Source organism: Heteronotia binoei, chromosome 9, assembly GCF_032191835.1.
Source record: "Heteronotia binoei isolate CCM8104 ecotype False Entrance Well chromosome 9, APGP_CSIRO_Hbin_v1, whole genome shotgun sequence".
NCBI lineage: Eukaryota > Metazoa > Chordata > Lepidosauria > Squamata > Gekkonidae > Heteronotia > Heteronotia binoei.
This window is the reverse complement of record NC_083231.1, coordinates 104918171-104937231: the sequence shown is the minus strand read 5'-3', so window position 1 is coordinate 104937231 and position 19061 is coordinate 104918171. Positions and strand designations below refer to the sequence as shown.

At 45.6% G+C, this 19061-nt stretch overlaps 1 protein-coding gene across 1 annotated transcript in view; it reads right to left on the bottom strand.

Moving 5' to 3' along the window:
- TMEM150C (transmembrane protein 150C) overlaps window positions 1–15448 on the bottom strand; it is a 45372-nt gene extending 29924 nt beyond the window's left edge. Inside the window, exons 1-2 of the mRNA XM_060247129.1 lie at window positions 15245–15448; window positions 6547–6611 (exon numbers count right to left, since the gene is read on the bottom strand). Of these exons, the coding sequence (XP_060103112.1) occupies window positions 6547–6556 (10 nt within the window). The 5' untranslated portion in view covers window positions 6557–6611; window positions 15245–15448. The remainder of the gene's footprint in view (window positions 1–6546; window positions 6612–15244) is intronic.
- Between the last annotated feature and the right edge of the window lie 3613 nt (window positions 15449–19061).

The window sequence follows — 19061 nt, the reverse complement described above, 5'->3', positions numbered from 1 at the left end:
GCACTAAGAAAGCTGGTATGCTCCTTCTCCCTGACATACTAGCTTTCTATGAACAATGAGGTCTATTTTGTTTTGGGAGCATTCAAACTTGTGACCCCCTCCATTGCAGCCACCAGGAAATGCTTTGCCTCTAATGGTTCTGAATGAATAAACTGTGTCCATATTGCACTAGTACAATCATAGAGAAGCTATCTTCTATGTGACGCAGGAATGTGGATAGGGAGATGCTCTTAGTCTATCAGTCTCTGTCTAAGAAACCATTTTGGCTTTTCATTTTGCAGGTAGCGGGCCAAGAACCATTACGTGCTTTACAATGAAGCACTGAAAAGTACCAGCAAGGAGAACAGAAGCCAAACAGGACAGATGTTCTGAGGTTCCACTCACTGCTGAAGAGAGCAGAGAAAGGCTACAAGGGCGACAGGTATCAGGACCACTTCCAGGTTTTTAGGGGCTCTGGGCAGAGAGTGCTCATGGGACTCACACGATCTACCTCCAGACCCCCACCCCCACCTCCCTCTCTGCCCCCAATCACATTGGCCTGAGCATCCTTCTCTTGCCTACTCATAGTCCCCCACTTTCTCATGCTCACAGAACCTGCATGCCCTTTTCTTGATGGCTGGGAGAGGCACTCCTGTGGCCGTGAGGGGCACCGCTTGCACTACCTGCACATGCTTCCCTGGCAGTGCTGTGCAGCCCAGGTAGCCAGAAACACAGGAGATAGAATTTGCAAGTCAGTGGGTGAAGGAAGGCCAATGCAAGCAGGTGTTAGAGGCTGGGCACAGGTGAGAGGGGAGTCAGTATCAGTAGTCCCTGCCAGAATCCCTGACCCCCAGCAGATGTCCCAACTCAAGGTTTGCTGACACTGGCCCTGTATCTTTGGTTCTATCCTTGCCCAGAAGATTGCCTTGCTTAAATTAGAGATGCCTCCGGGCAATGTAACAGCCGGCTATTACAGCAGGATTACATGGATTAGGAAGGCTGGATGGCAGAGCTCACTTTGTGAGCTCCAAACCAGAGACAGAGCATTAAGCTTTACTCTGCTCTGTAAACCTAAGAGGCCACAATATTCCATTTGATGAGCAAACCTTTGAGTGCTTGTGCAAATAGTATTCACTGGTCAAATACATGAAGTAAGAATGGATTTTTGCTTTATGGCACTGCCATGGTACACTGGACAAAAAGGAGCACAGAGAAGGCGGTCTAGTATGATTTAAATTATGTAACTGCTGAGACATTACAGTCATGCAAGAGCATGCCATTGCACAGCACACATGGGGAAAATCCCTTGTCTGAAAGCACTCATGTGCCACCACAATTGGCAGTACAATCTTAAGAACACTTTCCTAGAAGTAAGCCTCACTGAACAGACCTGAATAAAATTCTGAGTAGACTTGTTTTAGATTGCTTTTTAAGACTCTGCTTGTGAAGGCTAGCATTATCTATGTATCTAATTCCTAACTGTGCCCCTTATTTGCAGATTTAGGTATCTGTAAATAGAGGGCACACTTATCCCAAACAGGCTTTTCTGCAAACTTGGGTGACCCCACCCCCCCCCCCCCCCCGCCCCCCGGTTTATAGAAAAATCTGAGAAGTTAAAAAATACACTGGGAGGTTTAAATTCTTCCCCCAAATAAAAGGCACAGACAAAACATTTACCTTTTCCTCTAAAGAAGTTGGCTGTGTTGGCTCCTCAAGCTCCGCCACAGCAGCACTGGTGAGTGGGAGGCACGCCAGGCCTAGAGTAGCTTCCAGACACTGAGGCTGGGTCTGAAACCCTGGAGCTGTGCCTAGCTCAGCAATAGGGAAGCCAGTGTTTGGCAAGGGAGGGGGAAGAGGTAACTTGGAGGTGGGAAGCTGTGCAGCTCTCAATCTCCAAAGCATCTGTGTGTGTGTGTGTGTGTGGATAAGCCTTAGAGATTGGGAGCTGCACCATTCCTGATCTCCAAGGAGGGAAGGGGAGGTTGGGAGCTCGGCAGTCCCTGGCCTCCCACTGAGGCCAGTGTGTGTGGGGAGTAGCGAAGCAGTTTTGGAGTTCAGGAGCCCCACAGCTCTCTCAGTGTCAGAGGCCAGTCTCATGAAGGGAGGCTGGGAGCTGAGTGGCTCTCAACCTCTGCGGTGGAGGGGAGGAAGCTTCTGAGACTGGGAGAAAGAGGAATAGGAAAGTCTGACAGAAGGAGAGGAAGTGAGAAAGAGAGGGAAGAGTGTTCAAGAAGGGGGAAGAGGTAAGTAAAGGGGGGTAGTACAAGTGGGATAGTAAGTAAAGAGGGGCGATGAGATTAATCTTCCCCACAAGTTTCTTGTGGGTCCCCACTTGTCTATATACCTAATAATAAGGTGTGGACATCCTCTGTGGATATCTAAATCCACAGATCAGGGCCATACTGACATTAAAGAAGTTTGCCTGCAAACCTGGGGGACCCCCCACATTTTAAAAATAAATCGGAGGTTTGAATTCTTCCCCCCCCACCCGCAATAAAAGTTCTGCACAAGCAGAGAACACACCTACCTACTACATAGTCATTGGGGGCTGTGGAAGAGCTTAGGAGCCATGCCAGACACAGTGAGAATGTGGAAGGGGGACTGGAAGATAGAATACCCCTGCAAATCTTGTAGGCCCACACTATATCTAATGGTAAAATGAGTGGGGGTAATGCCAATCAGGAAAGCAGGAAAACCAGGTCACGCATAGACAAGGTAGGGATTCCAACACGGGGAACTCTCCTAGTATGCAGAAAAATATAAGCAGATGCTGTACCACTGAGCTAAGACTCCACCTCAAGTTGGCTTATAGGGCTGCCAACTCTGAGATGGAAAATTCCTGGAGATGTGGGGGTGGAGCCCCCTGTAGTCTAGAAATCAGCTGTAATGCTGAGAGATCCTCAGGCCCCACATGGAGGTTGACAATACTACTAATCAAACCCTGTAAGAGGGAGGAGCTTGGTTCACTCATATTTTCATGTCAAAGGAGCCCAAACCATTGAAAAGAATGAATAATCCATTCCAATCAAGGAGGTACTGTCAGACTTGAATGTATTTCTGGTGTGAGATGAAAGAACCTGGTGAAAAATCTCTGTAACTGCTTGGTCAGAGATGCAAAAAAATCCACCAGAGGTTTGCTGATGTGTGATACTGTCAGCCAGAACAGCTCCTTTTTGAGGGACCATTCCCCTTCTTGGATGAATGTTCTACTCAGCTAGTCCATCTGTGTTCTGCCTTTAGTGAGGTTGTGTTCCTTTCTGCCCCTCATAGGATCTGAGAGGCCTCTTTGTGAAGGGCTGAGGATCTGGAGATGCCCTGCTTGTTCAGGTAGGTCTTGGCAGATGTTGTCTGTCCATATGATTATGTGAGCTCCTATGAGCTGGGTTCTGAAGTGGCCAAGAGCTAGATGGTTGGCCCATAGCTTCAACAGAATGATTGGCAGTCCAGATTCTGCTGTTGACCATAGGCCTTGTACAGGTTTGTTGTCCAGGTTGTCTCCCCTTCCAGTCAAGCTGGCATCTGTGAACAGTTGTTGGTTGACCTGCACCCAGTAATTTCTCTCTTGAAGGAGCTTGGTCATCTTGGTCCACCACAGTAAGCTGCTTTTTTACTGCAGGTGGGATGTGGTTGGGAAGGTTGATCTTTCTGGAGATTTGCCATAAGAATGGTCATAATAAGGGCTTTTTTTAGTAGCAGGAACTCCTTTGCATGTTAGGCTATAACCCCCTGATGTAGCTAATCCTCAAGAATTTACAGGGCTCTTCTTACAGGACCTACCATAAACTCCAGGAGGACTGGCTACATCAGAGGCCTATAGCCTCATATACAAAAAAAGCCCTGAAATAACATTTGGAGTTCCCTGGGCTGAAGGAAACTTCACAAAAACTGCCGTTGAGAGAAGGGGCAGAAAACAGAGGGGAGCAGAGAAGGAAGGTTGAACTGCAGTACAGAACAAAAAGGAAGAAAAAAAATATAGTGGAGAATAAGATCAAGATAAAAAGTAACTGTAGGGTTAGATACAGGCCAAACCTATCCTCAGCTGCTTCTCCCTGTAAAGCAGGAAAAGAACTGAGGGGAAGAATGCCTCCCATGCCAGAAACAGGAAGCTGAATTAATTTGATCCTGCCTCCCTGAATGGATGGCGGGAAGCACTCCCAGCAAGATGTCTTCCCCTCAGAGAGAGAATGTGTGATTTTTGTACAAAATAAAAGCTTGGTCAGGAATCCCAATATTTTAAAAGGCCTGCTTTCGATTACAAGTTTTGTGCCTATGGAAAAAGCCACCTCAGATTACATTAGCTTTGGCAAGTCTTTTCCCCTTGAATTAGTCTTTAAAAAGACACCATGAATGCATGGAGAAACGTCGACTGCGGGGTGACATGATAGAGGTTTACAAGATAATGCATGGGATGGAGAAAGTAGAGAAAGAAGTACTTTTCTCCCTTTCTCACAATACAAGAACTCGTGGGCATTCGATGAAATTGCTGAGCAGACAGGTTAAAACGGATAAAAGGAAGTACTTCTTCACCCAAAGGGTGATTAACATGTGGAATTCACTGCCACAGGAGGTGGTGGTGGCCACAAGTATAGCCACCTTCAAGAGGGGTTTAGATAAAAATATGGAGCACAGGTCCATCAGTGGCTATTAGCCACAGTGTGTGTGTATATATAAAATTTTTTGCCACTGTGTGACACAGAGTGTTGGACTGGATGGGCCGTTGGCCTGATCCAACATGGCTTCTCTTATGTTCTAAGATGGTAAAATCCTCACTCTGCCTAGCAGAGATGGAGATATATACATTCAAAGGACTTCCACAAAATCAGAGAGTTGGAAGGAGCCATACAGGCCACCTAGTCCATCCCCCTGTTCAATCTTTGACAAGTGTTCGTCCAGCGGCTGCTCAAAAACTGCTGGTGAGGGGGAGCTCACTACCTCTCTAGGTAGCCAAACAGACTTTGTCAGGGTCGCTTTAGTTAAAACATAACATAATCCATAAAACGTTAAAATACTTAAAGCACAAAGACTAAAATATGACATAAAATCCTATTTAAGGCCTCCCAGGGCAGATGTGCCTTTAAAACCTGTTGGAAGGCCCATAATGAGGAGACATAATAAAGTTCATGGGGCAAGGGGTTTCACAATTTAGGGGCCGCTGCTTTCATATGGGTCCCCACCAAACACACCTGTACGATAATACAAGTTCTAATAACTGAGTATCCTTAGAGAGCCTTCAGGAAATTTAGATCTGACCTATTTGAAAGTCAAAAACAGAACTCCCAATTGGCCATGGAAACATACTGAAAGCCAGTGTAGAACTGTAGATGGTCTATGAGGGTTGGTTTAACAAACAAGTGAGCCCCAGGTTACAATTTGACTGCCCCATACTGAACCTGGTAAAGTTTCCAGCCCACCTTCAAAGACAGCCCCATACAACCCATTACAGTAGTCAATCTTGGATGTTACCGTAGTGTGTGTAATTGGGGCCCAGTCTTTTCAAGAACAGCCACCCTTGCTGAACCAACTTAAACTAGTACAAAGCACTCCCTGTCACTTCTGCACATCCAGGGACACAGACAAATTGAGGAACACTCCCAAATTGCAAAACTACAGTTTTAGTAGGACTATAACTCTGTTCAGAACATACTGCATTTACACCCAATCCACAGCACTTCTGCTTTATCAGAATTAAATTTCAGTTTATTAACTGGAATTGGATAGAAAGGATAGACAGGACTCAGCTTCATCTGAACCACAGACTCCAAATCTCTAGATGAGCTCTTCCAGTGATTTCAGAGATCTCAGAACAGCATACATGTGGCTTCTTGAGTTTGAACTGGGTCTCCGTCAAGGAACTAGTCTAAGCAAGCTATTGAGAACTGTATGTTTGACCCCCCCCCAAAAAAGAGCTTCCAAGCTGAGAACTGAGTACAGCCTCTCAAAGTCCCATCTTGGTCCCAACAGCTTTCTACTCTGAAATTCTCAAATGCAACAGGACACTTATATCAGTCTCACTGAAAAAGCATGCCCATATTTATCAGGGGCAGTTTTCATTGCCTCAGATAAGATATACCTACATATGAATGACCACACATGAAGCTGCCTTATAATAGATCAGACCCTTCGTCCATCAAGGTCAGTACTGTCTACTCAGGCTGGCAGCTACTGTCCAAGGTCTCTAGTAAAGTTCTTTCACATCATCTACTACCTGGTCCTTTCAACTGGAAATTCCAGGAATTGAACCTGGGACCTTCTGTGTTCCAAACAGAGGTGCTACAGCAGAAATATGGCCATCCTTCCCATGGCCCCATCTGTTTCCTTTTTCTGCGCTGCCACTGAACAGGTCTGAGCCAAACCTCTGCACTGACCTGCCTGAGGTGGCACAGATTTCAAAGGTGATGCCTCCTGTGCCCATGATAGCCAGAAGCAGACTGAGCCCCTGAGGTATGCCAGCACCAAGCTATTACTTGGGTGACTCTGCCAGAGAATCACACTTGCATTATCTGTTTAACTTGCATCCAAAATACATTAATTAGTAGCAGGAAATTTGATGCAAAGGACTAAACCCACCTTGAAGCATCCAAGTACTGCAGCATATATGGTCTTTTACAGCAGATCAACACTATACTGCCAACCTTTGACAAAAAGACAGAGTGTTAGTTACAGTACGTAAGATATGCTACAACTCAAGAATGTAGCATGTGCTCAAACTTGACAATCGTTACAAAATCCAAAAAGACAAGAGATTTAGCTCCAGCCCCTGTGCTTGTTACTTATCTAGTGATGAAAGACACATGTTGCCTGGTCTCCTTGGCAAACTATCCTTGACTGCTTTTGGTTCCAATTCCCAAGAGTTTGCTAAACATTAAAAGCACATTGCCACATTTTAAGATGTAAGCTGAGAGGGTAGCATTCAAGAGCCAGCATGGTATAGTGAATACAGCAGTGTAGTAGATAGAGGAGTGGACTAAGACCTTGGGAGACCCAAGTCTAAATCCCCTCATCTATTGTGGAAGCTCATTGGGTAATCTTAGGGCAATCACAACCTCAGTCTGGCCTATCTCACAGTGTTGTTGTTATGAGAAAAATGGAAGAGGCAAGAATGACGTTCCACTGTTATCAATCCCAACTGAGGAGAAATGCAGGATATAAATAAATGCATGTAAATGCAGAATGCATGCACCAAGATTTCAAATACCTAACATTTGAGATTTAGCAAAGTTTATGTCTCATTCACAAAACTGTGAAGGTCTTCTGAAGAGTTAAGCTTTTGATCTAGCACACGAAGTTCTGCAACATTTGGCATGGTATAGTGGTTAGTGTCTGACTAGTTAGAGACCGAAGTCCAACTCACTACTCTGCCTCAGAATCCAGGTGACCTTGGCCCAGTCATACTCTCTCAGTCTAACTTATCCTCACAGGGTTGGTCTTCCAGTGTGGTTGATTGTCATGGTGAGAAAAAACAGGGAAGACACTGCATCAGAACCTGGAAGTGACATTCCTCTGAGGCATCTCTCAAGGAGTGTCCAAATCTCTGTGGTAAAGGTCATAGAGATATGAAGGGCGTCCTAGAATATTACCTGCCACTTCTGGGTTTCGGTGCAATTCCCCCCTCCACTTTCCCCCACTAGGATGATCTGAAACAGTGTGTGAGTGGATTATCAGGCAAATGGCCGCTGGGAGCAGACAGATGGCAACCCTAATTTCTGTGGAGGGGTTAAGAGGTATAACAGTGCTGTAAGCTCCTTTGGGTCCCCACTGAGGAGAAAAATGGAGTATAAAATAGATAAAACAAATCCATGTTGAGGAGCTGAGCTATAACATCAGGAGTGAGGAGTTGAGAACACAGCACACAATTAGCAGCAGAAGAGCTGCACAGCATTGGGAAGTCCTCTGCTTTGAACCAGCAATCTCGGGGAAAACTCAAACAGCAGTGCTGAAGAAGTAACTATGCAGTAAAACCACCTCTGTTGCCTGTTGTAGTGTGCTATCACAACACCGCTTGCTAGAAGTGATAACTAGGGCACTGTAGTGTGATGCCAACATTAAGGCAACTGTAGTGTGATGCCAACATTAAGGCAACTCTGAAAGAGAACGGCAAAGCAAGGATATTTTAAATAAAAAGAGAGATTTCCCCCAGCCTTCCACTGCCTTGCAAAGCTAAATTCCCACCTGGCTTGAAAAACAGCTGCTGGCAACATTGTCTTTTTTAATTCCCCATTCTTGCAATAGTATTAAGCACTGAATAAAATGATCTGTATTTATCTTTCTATGCTTCAGCTGCCCATATTTATCAGAGGCAGTTTCTATTTGCCAGTAAGCGAGTCTCCCTGTTTTTGCCTTTCAGGTGATCCATTCTTCTAGTTATATTCATATGAATTGCTACAGGTTTTTTATTCAGTTTATTTGCATCTCGTGTCTCTCTCTCCAATGGAGACCAAAGTGGCTTACATTGTCATTCTCTCCTCCATTCTATCCTCACAGTAACCCTATGAGGTATGTTGGGCTGACAGAATGTGACTGGCCCAAGGCTACCCCAAAAGCTTCCATGGCAGAGTGGGGATTTGAACCTGGGTTTCCCAGATCCTAGTCTGACACTCTAGTTCAGGGTATCAAACATGTGGCCCGGAGGCCAAGTCAGGCCCCCAGAGGGCTCCTATCAGGCTCCTGAGCAACTGGCTGCCATCTGCTTCCTTCTCCCTCTCTCGATTCCTTCTGCATAACAGCTTGCTTTGCAAGGCTTGCTCAATCGCATGGGAGCTATAGAGCAAAGCCTATATTTTCTCAATTAGCTGAGGCTCCTCCCTTGGGAAGGAAGGGAGGAGGCAGAGCTTGTTTTTCCAGGCTGTCTCAACTGCACAGCAGAGCTACTGAGCCAAGCCTCTCTTCCATCTATTGGCTGAGGCTCCTCCTCCTCCTGGTCCCCTGGGGAGGGAGGGAAAGAACCAGAGCTCCCTTTGCCCAGTTCCCTGGATCCCACAGGAGAAATACAAAGAAAGCACCTTAAGACCAACGAGTGATGTTTTAAACATGTTTTAATTTTTTTTTTAAGTATTTAATTGTGTTTATCTGTATCCTTTGTAAAGTTTATATCTCTGCTTTCTAATCTTAAATAGGAAACACACATGGCCCAGCCTGGCCTGACAAGATCTCATTTATGTCAGATTTGACCCTTATAACAAAATGAGTTTGACACCCTTGCTCTAGCTGATATAGTTCAGGGATTCAGCCTTACCCTGCACCCCCAGGTCTCCAGCAGCTGAATCTCCAGGCAGGATAGGGATAGTTTGTCTCTAATGCACACACATGTGAAAGCCTGCACTTGAACTACAAGGGGAAAATGCCACGTTGTTCACAATGACTGGTTCACACGCTGATACGGAATTTTTGGTAATGCATGCATTTATTTAAATACACTTAATCAAATGACAAAGAATTATTCAACTAAATTTTCTTAATTGGTGAATGTCCCTAATTCTTAGAGAAACCTGGGCAACAGAAAAAGTGCCTTAAAACAGTAGAGAGGAGAACTAAAAATGATTGCAATTTACAAGTATAGATTATGTAGTATGAAATAATTCCAGGGCTCTCAAATCATGCCTAAAACCAAAGAAGGGTGAAAACTAGGCATCTGGAATGGACAAGGCCATATGCACTGGAGAAGGTATAAAACAAGGACAGACATTATTTGGGGCTGGGAGGGAAGGACTGTTGCAAAAGAGGAAAGAGCTACTTTACACAGAGTGATTAAAATGTGGAATTTGCTGCCAGAGGATGCAGTAATGGCCAAAGGAGCAAACAGCTTTAAAAGGAGATTAGACAGATTCATGGAGAATATGTCTATCAATGGCTACTAAGCCATCATGGCTGAGGGGAACCTCCACATTCAGGGGCACTAAGCCTCTGAATCCCAGACCCAGGAGGCCACATCAGTGGAAGGCCTTAGCCTCTCTGCCCCGTTGTTGGCTCCCCAAAGGAACAGGTTGGCCTCTACGTGAAACAGAATGCTGGGCTAGATAGCCTATTGGTCTGATCCAGTGGGGCTCTTCCTATGTTCTTAACTATCTTTTGGCTGATCCAGCAAGAGTCTCAGGTGGTTCACACATCTGTGTATATAATTAGGTTTTTCAACATTTTGGGGCTGATTCATACATGTAGATACATAACAATTTATGTGCAATCAATTACTATACATTAAAGGCTGGTTTACGCACAAATACCTAATGTTTGATTAATACAGCATCCTGTGATGATCAGTACATACCAGAGGGCAATCACAAATACACCACCACCACCACCACTTTCATATCAAACCATGTTTTTTTGGTGGAGTTAGCTCAGTGGTTCTCAGACTTCTTGAAGTGGATCCACTTCTAAATTTCCTCTACTTTCCTCTAACCTCACAACACTTTCCCCCTCCCCTTATAAAGAACACAAAAATCTTCCATCATTGGACACTGAACAGATTTATGATTTTCATTTTTAGAACACACAAGCATTTATTTATTTATTAAAATATGTATATCCTGTTTTTCTTCTTGGTTCAAGATGACTTATAATATTAGTTAAGACACCCCCTGCTAACGTAAGATAAAACACCAAGCCACAGTGCCCCTCCCCAAAAGATGCAATTGCCGAGTCAAACTCTCTCAAAAGCCGCAGCAAATAGGCAGATCTTGCAGTGCGCCTCCTGAAGATCTCTAAGGAGATATCACCCCTTACCTCTTCACAGAGTCCACTCCACAGACCTGGAGCCACAATGAAAACTGCACCAGGATGCACAGCTGGACAAACACTTGTCAGGGATGTAGTAGGCTGCTCCTGCACTGAGCAGGGGGTTGGACTAGATGGCCTGTATGACCCCTTCCACCTCTACGATTCCATGAAAAGACCTATGCTCTGCAAGTGGACCACCCAAAGTGATGAGACAGCTAACAGAGGGTTGCCTGATGACCATAGTTGGCACACAGGGACATATGGAAGGAGATGGTCCGCCATATACATAGCATTATTGAGCAGCCCGTATTTCACTTTGCCAGCCTCATAGCTCATTGTACGAGAGTTGTGACCATTTTTGGTTCCTGACCTCTAAGCTGAAAGCCATAGTTTTTACATTCCACAGCTTGTCAACAAATACAGGGAAATCCAAAAATGTGCATGCATGTGTGGACCAGCCCCCTGAGGACTAGTAGCTCAGAGGGTGAACTGAGAAAGAATTGTGTTTTTGGAGCTAATCAAGGTCTCTGTTTTACCCTACTCACATGTATGAGTCAGCTATTATAGCCACAGTGATATGGAATGCATGTATGAACCACTCGTTATTTATATAAAGAGTCAGTATTGTCTACTCAGACTGGCAGGGGCTCCTCAAGGTCAAAGGCAAAGATCTTTCACATTACCTTCTGTCTTGTCCTTATTAACTGGAAATGCTGGGGATTCTGCACGCCAAGCAGATGCTCTACCACCAAGCTACACAGTCTTTGGGACCAGGATACAATTTCATATGGTTCAATAATATAATTTAGCTAGGTCCTTCAGATAGGACAGAACACACTAAACCATCTTTTATGGCAAGGAACATTGAGAAACTCAGGCTATACCACTAAACAAATGCTGATTTTTAAGTTTATGTTTTCTGACAAGAATTCTGGGGAGGAAAGTTGGCATAGTATAGCCCAGGGGTGTCAAACTCATTTGTTATGAAGGACAGATACGACATACATGCGACCTTGTCAGGCTGGGCCATGAGCGTCATAAAATATAATGCCAGGTAGCAGAGATATAAACTTTATAAAAGATACAAACACAAAGATTTTAAAAAATTAAAATAAAACATGCTTAAAACATTTAGCACTTGATCTTAAAGGTGCCTTCTTTGTATCTCTTCCACACAATCTAGGAAAGCAGACAACAGCCAGTTGCTCAGGGGTCTGACAGGAGCCCCCAGGCCACATGTTTGATACCCCTAGTATAGCCAGATTTTATTAGATGTTAGAAGTTAAGCATGGTCCACCCTGGTCAGCACTTGGATGGGAGACCTCCAAAGGACTTCAGAGGAAGGCCATGACAAATCACCTTTGCTTCTCACTTGCCTTGAAAGCACCTTGCTGAAGTTCATAAGTTCGCTGCAACTTGATGGCACTTTACACACAAGGAAGCCTGGAAACATTTATCTGGCCAGAGGTCAAATCCTCTTGGAATAACTTTTCACAAGGAGTGGGGGGGCTATTCCACTTCCACACACACCCTTCCTCCATCATATCCAAGAATTACATATTAGTTCTATAGATTGTACACAGAGAAGCAGAAACCTCTTTTCCAAGAAGACTGCAATCGATACCCAGCACATCATGGTTTGATGAGTTTGTATGTATATTTAAAGAGTTTCCACATTCAGGGAGCCACTGAAGTGTATGGGGAAAGGGAAATTCTTTTCTCCATCCAGCACTGCAGCTTGGCAACTGACCCATGACATAAACAGAAAGGAAAAGGCATGCACATAATATAAGCAATGAGCATCTCTTGCAATAAAAGCTTTTCTCCAATATTTCATCACATTCTGAACCCAGGATGGCAGGCAAACTCTGGATGTTGAGGATCAGGGTGTATGCAAGGGACTGGGAGGGAAGGGCACGCCAACTGCAAAATGAGAATCACAATGCTATTTAGATGGTGAGCCATTTGCTGGTCTGGAGCTGCAGGGCCAGATTTCAGATTTTGGGGAGCCCTGTACAGAGAGTTCCTGGGGGTCCCTTTGTGCCCACTCACCCATGGGTCTCTACCCTGCTCACCAGCTCACCCACTGCCTACGTTACAACCAGCTGTCCACAGCCTTTTCTTTGATGGCACTGCATAGTGCATGCAGCTGGATTCACTAGTGGTGAAGCACTAAAAAGTGAGCAGGTGCAGAAACAGCGGGGGGGGGGGGGGCAGAAGTGGGCCTCATCAGAAGCCCTGGGTCTGGCAGTTGCCTCATCTTGGGGTAAATTGACACTGATCCTGTAGGTGGAAAGTACCATCAGGTTCCACCATACTAGAACTCAAGAGCATCCAATTAAGCTGATGGGCAGTAAATTCAGGATGGACAAAAGGAATTACTTCTTCATACAGCGAGTGATTAAAATGTGGAATTCGCTGCTGGAGGATATAGCGATGCCCACAGGCATAGATGGCTTTAAAAGGAGATTAGACAAATTCATAGAGGATAGGTCTATCAGGCCGTTTTCGCACTCACGTTTTACTGGCGCCACGACCATCCTGACGCCGGCGAATCTGCATGGATTTCGCAACAGAAGCTCCGGCGCTCCCAGAAGCGCCGGCTACTTCCGTCGCTAAGCCAGCGCAAACGGAAATCGCAAAGATGCAGGAAAACGTTTGCGCTGACTTAGCGACGGAAAGCGCCGGCGCTTCTGGGAGCGCCGGCGCTTCTGTTGCGAAATCCATGCAGATTCGCCGGCGTCAGGAGGGTCGTGGCGCCAGTAAAACGTGAGTGCGAAAACACCCTCAGTGATTGCTTGCCATCGTGAGTGGTGACTGAGAAGAACGTCTATGTTTGGATGCAGTAAAGCTCTGAACCCCAGTGCTATAGAGGCAACATCAGAATAAGTCTTTGGCCTCTATGCCCTGTTGTTGGACCTTCAGAGGAAATGGGTGGCCACTGTGCAAGGCTGGATGCTGGATTATGATGGGCCACCGGTCTGTTCCACCAAGTGATCTTCCTATGTTTTTATGATGACCCCACAGGGTTTTAAAGCCAAAAGACATTCAGAGGTGGTTTGCTATGGCCTGCCTCTGTGTACCAATCCTGGACTTCCTTGGCGGTCTCCCATCCAAGTTACTAACCAGGCCAAAGCTTCTGAGATTTGACAAGATCAAGCTAGCCTGGGCCATTTAGGTCAGGGTAGTTTCAAGGCGGAGCCTGAAAGATGCTGTCCTCTTGAACTGGAACTATCCTACATACATGAAGAGCACGCTTGATTCTTAACTGAAGGGGAGGGAGCATTAGGGCAGGAAGTTTACTAGGGAATGTCTGCCGGTCCTCTCCTGCGGGAAAAATAAAAACCATCACTTGGGGACGCAATAAGAGGAAATCCTGTTGCTAGCTCCTCATTGGCAGGGACCCTGTGTGGGTATGCTCCATGTCTCCTGGCAACCCACTCACCCACATCACTGGTCATCATGAAAGGGATTTTGCCAGTGAAACAATACAGGTCACATGGCTTCATCTCTGTCACTTAGCCTGCTCCCCTCCCTCCCCCAAACTGAACAAAAACATTATTACCAAGGAATGGCTAGATTCGAGTCCAGTACTGCTTCACAGTTCAACAAAATGTTTTTGGCTATAAGCTTTGAAAAGTCAAACTCCTTTCATCAGCTATCAAGGGAGCTGTGACTGTCAAAAAGTCTGAAAATCTTGGCAGTGGCAAACCAATTCAGCTACCCTCTGACATTATTACAAAGGATTCTTTAAAATAACTATGCTGGAATCAAAATCTGAAAATTGGAACACAACAGAAAACACAGTTTTGAATGGATGCAACAGAAGGATGCAAAAATCAGAGCGAGGGACCCACAGAGCATTTGGGCCACATTGTCATCTCTACTGGCGAGTATCCCCCGCCACAAGCAGGTAAAAGCAAAAAATAGGGCATGCAGTGACTCAGGAAAGCGCCTACCCTGCCACATTTCTTAAGGTGCTATCAGACTCTGGCTCTTTTCTACTGATGTTGTCAAAGCAGTGTTGCTGCAGTGTGGTGGAGAGATCTGAGCAGGGAGGGAGGAAGCGTGGGGGGTGGGCATCATGCTTTATGGTGGATTGCAAATCATGACATCGCCCTAACGAGGTCTGGTGAGCTTTAATAACAGCCAGTAAAGCAGGAAGGATAGCCGGGGTTTCCCAAGCCTGAGAAAACGAGATAAGGCCGCCTCTTGGGTGCGTGTGTTCTGTGCGCCCGTGCAAAAGGAATAAACGAATCTGATCAAATACAAGGCATTAAAAAATGAAAAGAGGGAAGAACTTTGGGAGAAGCAGCATCGACCGCCAAAGCAGCTGGGAAGCTCACTCAGCAATGACTGGGGTAAAAGAGAGGTTGCAATTTGCAACTAAGCCCCCCCCCCCCTTCCCACCCAATTGTAATCGCCACAGAACTGCAACCGCCCCCCGTCAGCGGTTCCCGAGATTAGCTTCTGCCTTGCAGGCGTGCTAGACAAGGGGTGGGGGCGCAGAGAGGGGACATGCAGAAGAAGGGAGTCCAGGACAGCCACCTACCGACCGTAGGGGTGCGGGTGCGGAGGTCCGGCCCGCAGATCCCCGCGCTCTATTGCACCTGCGGAAGGAGGAGGAGAGAGGAGGCTTTTCCCCTCGAGGAAGAGGTGGGGTTTGCTCACGGCAGCCGCCTCGTCGTCTCTGGAACGTCCCGGGGGCCAGAGACAAAGAGCTCCTGCTTCGCCCTTGCAAGCTAGCAAGTGGAGAGGAAAAGAGGGGGGAGGGCGAGGGTTGGATCCTGATAGGAAGAGGTGGGGGTGGGTGGGGACATTCTTCCCCTACAAGGCTCCTTTACTAGAGAGAGCCAGAAGGGGAGGAGTAGGAGAACGACGGAGTGGGATGTGCAGGGCTTAAGTGAGCGTTCTCCTTTGGCAGTCTTTGCTTTCCTTGGCGAGAAGGAAGCTGCATTGTTCTGGTTGCAGCCTTTCGATTCGTCTGAGTGTGTGCGCTCGTGTATGGTTAGAAATGTGCGTGGAGCTCGCGGTGCAGATCTAAGATGGGGTGGGTTAATGGAGCACACGCACGTTTTGTGCATGTTGCTTGCGCGTGTGCTTGTGTTGCTGGGCCCCTTCCAGCCCTGCATTGAAAAGGCCCTTCATCACACAGCATGTATAAGGATGCGCTCTCAATTAAGTTGCTCAATGAAGGTGGTGGCGTGAGGGTGAAAAGTGGCTTCAAGTCACAGCCGACTTATTTATTTATTGTATTTACAACCCCCCCCCCCCCTTCTCTGAGTTCACAGAGCTCAGGGCGGTTAACCACCAAAAATCTATACAATTTAAAGTCCAAAAAATTAAAATAGCTTTTAAAAATTCAGATGGCACTAAAATAAATTTATAAATTGCATTACTGTCTCGCAAATAGATGGAGTGAAAAAAGCAGAATGGAGTGGGGGGAGGGAGTGCCTGATAGGATGGTACCCCTTGCTGTCCTCAACCAAAAGCCTGGCGGAATTGCACCAGATCTTGCAGGGTGCAGATGTTATTCGGCAGAGAGTTCCACCAGGTGGGAGCCATGTCTGAAAAGGTCCTGGCTAGTCAAGGACAGCCAGACATCTTTTGAGCTAGGGAGGGATCAGAAGTAGGTTCTGAGCAGAGTGACCCTGGAGATTTTTCAAGACAAGAAAGTGAACAGATGTGGTTTTGCCATTGCCTGCCTCTGCAGAGCAACCCTCGACTTCATTTAGGATTGCCAGGTCCCCAGTCATTGACAGGGGATAGGGTTGCCAGATCCAGAATGAGGAACTCCTGGAGATTTGGGAATGGAGCCTGGGGAGCACAAGAACCTCAGTGGCATACAGTGCCATAAGAGTTCACCCTCCAAAGCATCCATTTTCTGCAGGGGAATTGATCTCTGTAATCTGAAGATGAGCTGTAATTCTAGTGGATCTCCAGGCCCATTCTTAGAGGCTGGCATCCCTAAGTGTTAATGGGTGGTCTCCCATCTAAGTACTGACCAGGGCCCAACCTTGCTTAGTTTCAGCTATCCGAGGAGATTAGGCTAGCTTGAGCTATCTTGGTCAGGGCAACATAAATCCATTTCCACTCAAAGTAGAATGAGGTTTGTTCAAGTTGGTGGGGTATTTTACTTGCATTTATTGTGTCAGTAATGCAAACACTCAGGCTTATCTTGATTGTTAACTTCCCATTTTAAAAATAATTTCAATCATTCAGTGATTGCCTACAATTCATTAGCACAAGAGCAGTATCATCTACAAATAACTATCAATGAGAGGTTATTGATTAGGATTAGCTTGAACTGGCCTTTTCAAGAATTCAGCAGAGATGGCAAATAAAAGTGTTGAGACAGAACAGGCCTATTTAGTAACCTTGCTGATTGGTATAGGGAATCACAGGGATGTGTATTGATAGCAACTACACAGGATTCAAATAAACAATGAAAGATTCCATGCATAAAATGAACACCAGGGATCACAGCCAGCAGTGCACCCTATAGAATTTAAAGCAGGGTGAGTGCTAATGTTTTAAGTTTCTTTTTTTTAAAAAAATCTTTAATTGTGTTTGTGTCCTTTATAAAGATTATATCTCTGCTGTCTTATCTTAAATAGGTACACACATGGCCCAGCCCATCATGCTGTGCCCTGGCCCGACAAGGTCTCATTTATGTTAGATTTGGCTCTCATAACAAACGAGTTTGACACCCCTGCTCTATGGCATTGTACAACACGGAGGTTCCTCTCCTCCCTAGGCTCCATGCCCGAATCTCCAGGAGATTCTTAGCATGAATCTGGCAGCCCTAAGAGTGTCTCATCTGATGAGTAATGTAATTTATAACTGTTTTATTGGAGTATGTTTGGATTTTATGTTATGTTGTACATATGAACAGTTAAAAAAATTAATGAAGTGGTAGACTTGCAGGTGATCTTTAAATTCTGGAATTAGATATTAAACAAATATTTGTTTTATTTATATTTAATTTTTCTCCCTGATTGGGGACTCAGAGTAGCTTTCTGCATTGTTCCCCCTCCTCCACTTAATGTTGACAACAGCAATCTAGTGAGATATGACAGACGCTTGTTATTTCCTTACTCTGAGGCAGATTTTTCCAGCCAAAATTCTTAGCTATCCTCTGTGACTGACCTAGCTCCTGTAGCATGGAAATATTTACTGTTTAATAAACCAGATTTTCCTACCCTGTGACAGGATCTATTTTGGCTTTTTGCCCAGCCAAGGAATTTGTTAGAAGAAACAGGAGCTCTCTTGGTCTGTCCCTTAAAATGGCACTGGGGATGGAGAAACAGTAAACAAAAATAAAGATTTTAATTAGCAGGCAGGGATTGTAAGAGTGTAGTCAGAAATGGGAAAGGCTGAGGTAAAAGTTGTTAAAACAGTCTATAATTCATTTGACAGACAAAATGTTGTAGAAGCTTATTTTCATAAATTCTTTTGGTAGCTTGGGAAAATATGTCAATCAGCTTTGGGTGTTTTCACACACTAAACAACAATTACTTTTTGACATGGCAAAATCCATTTGCAAATTATGGCTAAAGTGGATTGAAACAGCATTATATAGCATGTGTGAAAGCAAAGAATACTTATGGCTATACAGACATTTAGAAAGGAGAGAGAGTACAATTAAATTCACCTTTGGAAACTGCATTCATTTTTTGTCAGACAAATCCAATTTAATCACAAGAAAGTAGGGTGACCATAATGTCTGAAGGCCAGCCAGGGACACTGGGGGGGGGTGGGTGGGTAGGGGTGCGCGCGCGCGCGAAGCCGGAAACAGGAAGTGACGTCACTTCCTGTGACATCATTTCCCCCCGCGTCACCTGCCGGAAACGGGAAGTGACATCACTTCCTGTGACATCATTTCCCCCAAATGACATCATTTCCCCCAAATGCCACTGCCGGAAACAGGAAGTGACTTCACAGCACTTCCTGTGACGTCCCCAAAAATCCCCCAAATATCACCGCCGGAAACAATTTTGTTCTCAAATCCTGTATATACTTCATCAGTATATGGGATAAGGCACTTTCTCAACTGTGCTGCATAATGCAGCCTATTTATTTTGTCCTGTTGGCTCTATCTGAGCCACCTTCATCACTTTCGGGGTGTGGATCCCCCAGTGGGGTGGTCTCCCGACTCCCTCCGCCGACTGTTTCTGATAGCCCTGCGCCCCCTCTTTCATTTGATATGTGTCCCGTGCGGGTGCCACCCTCCCGCCGGGAGATGCCGCAAAATGAGCCCCCTTGAGGCTTATGGCGGCAGGGCTCGGGGGAAGCGAGCTAGACTGCTGTTCTTTTGAGGGGTTATAGAGTGTTTCGAGCCCGTCCCTGTGGCATCGGTCCCATCGTTG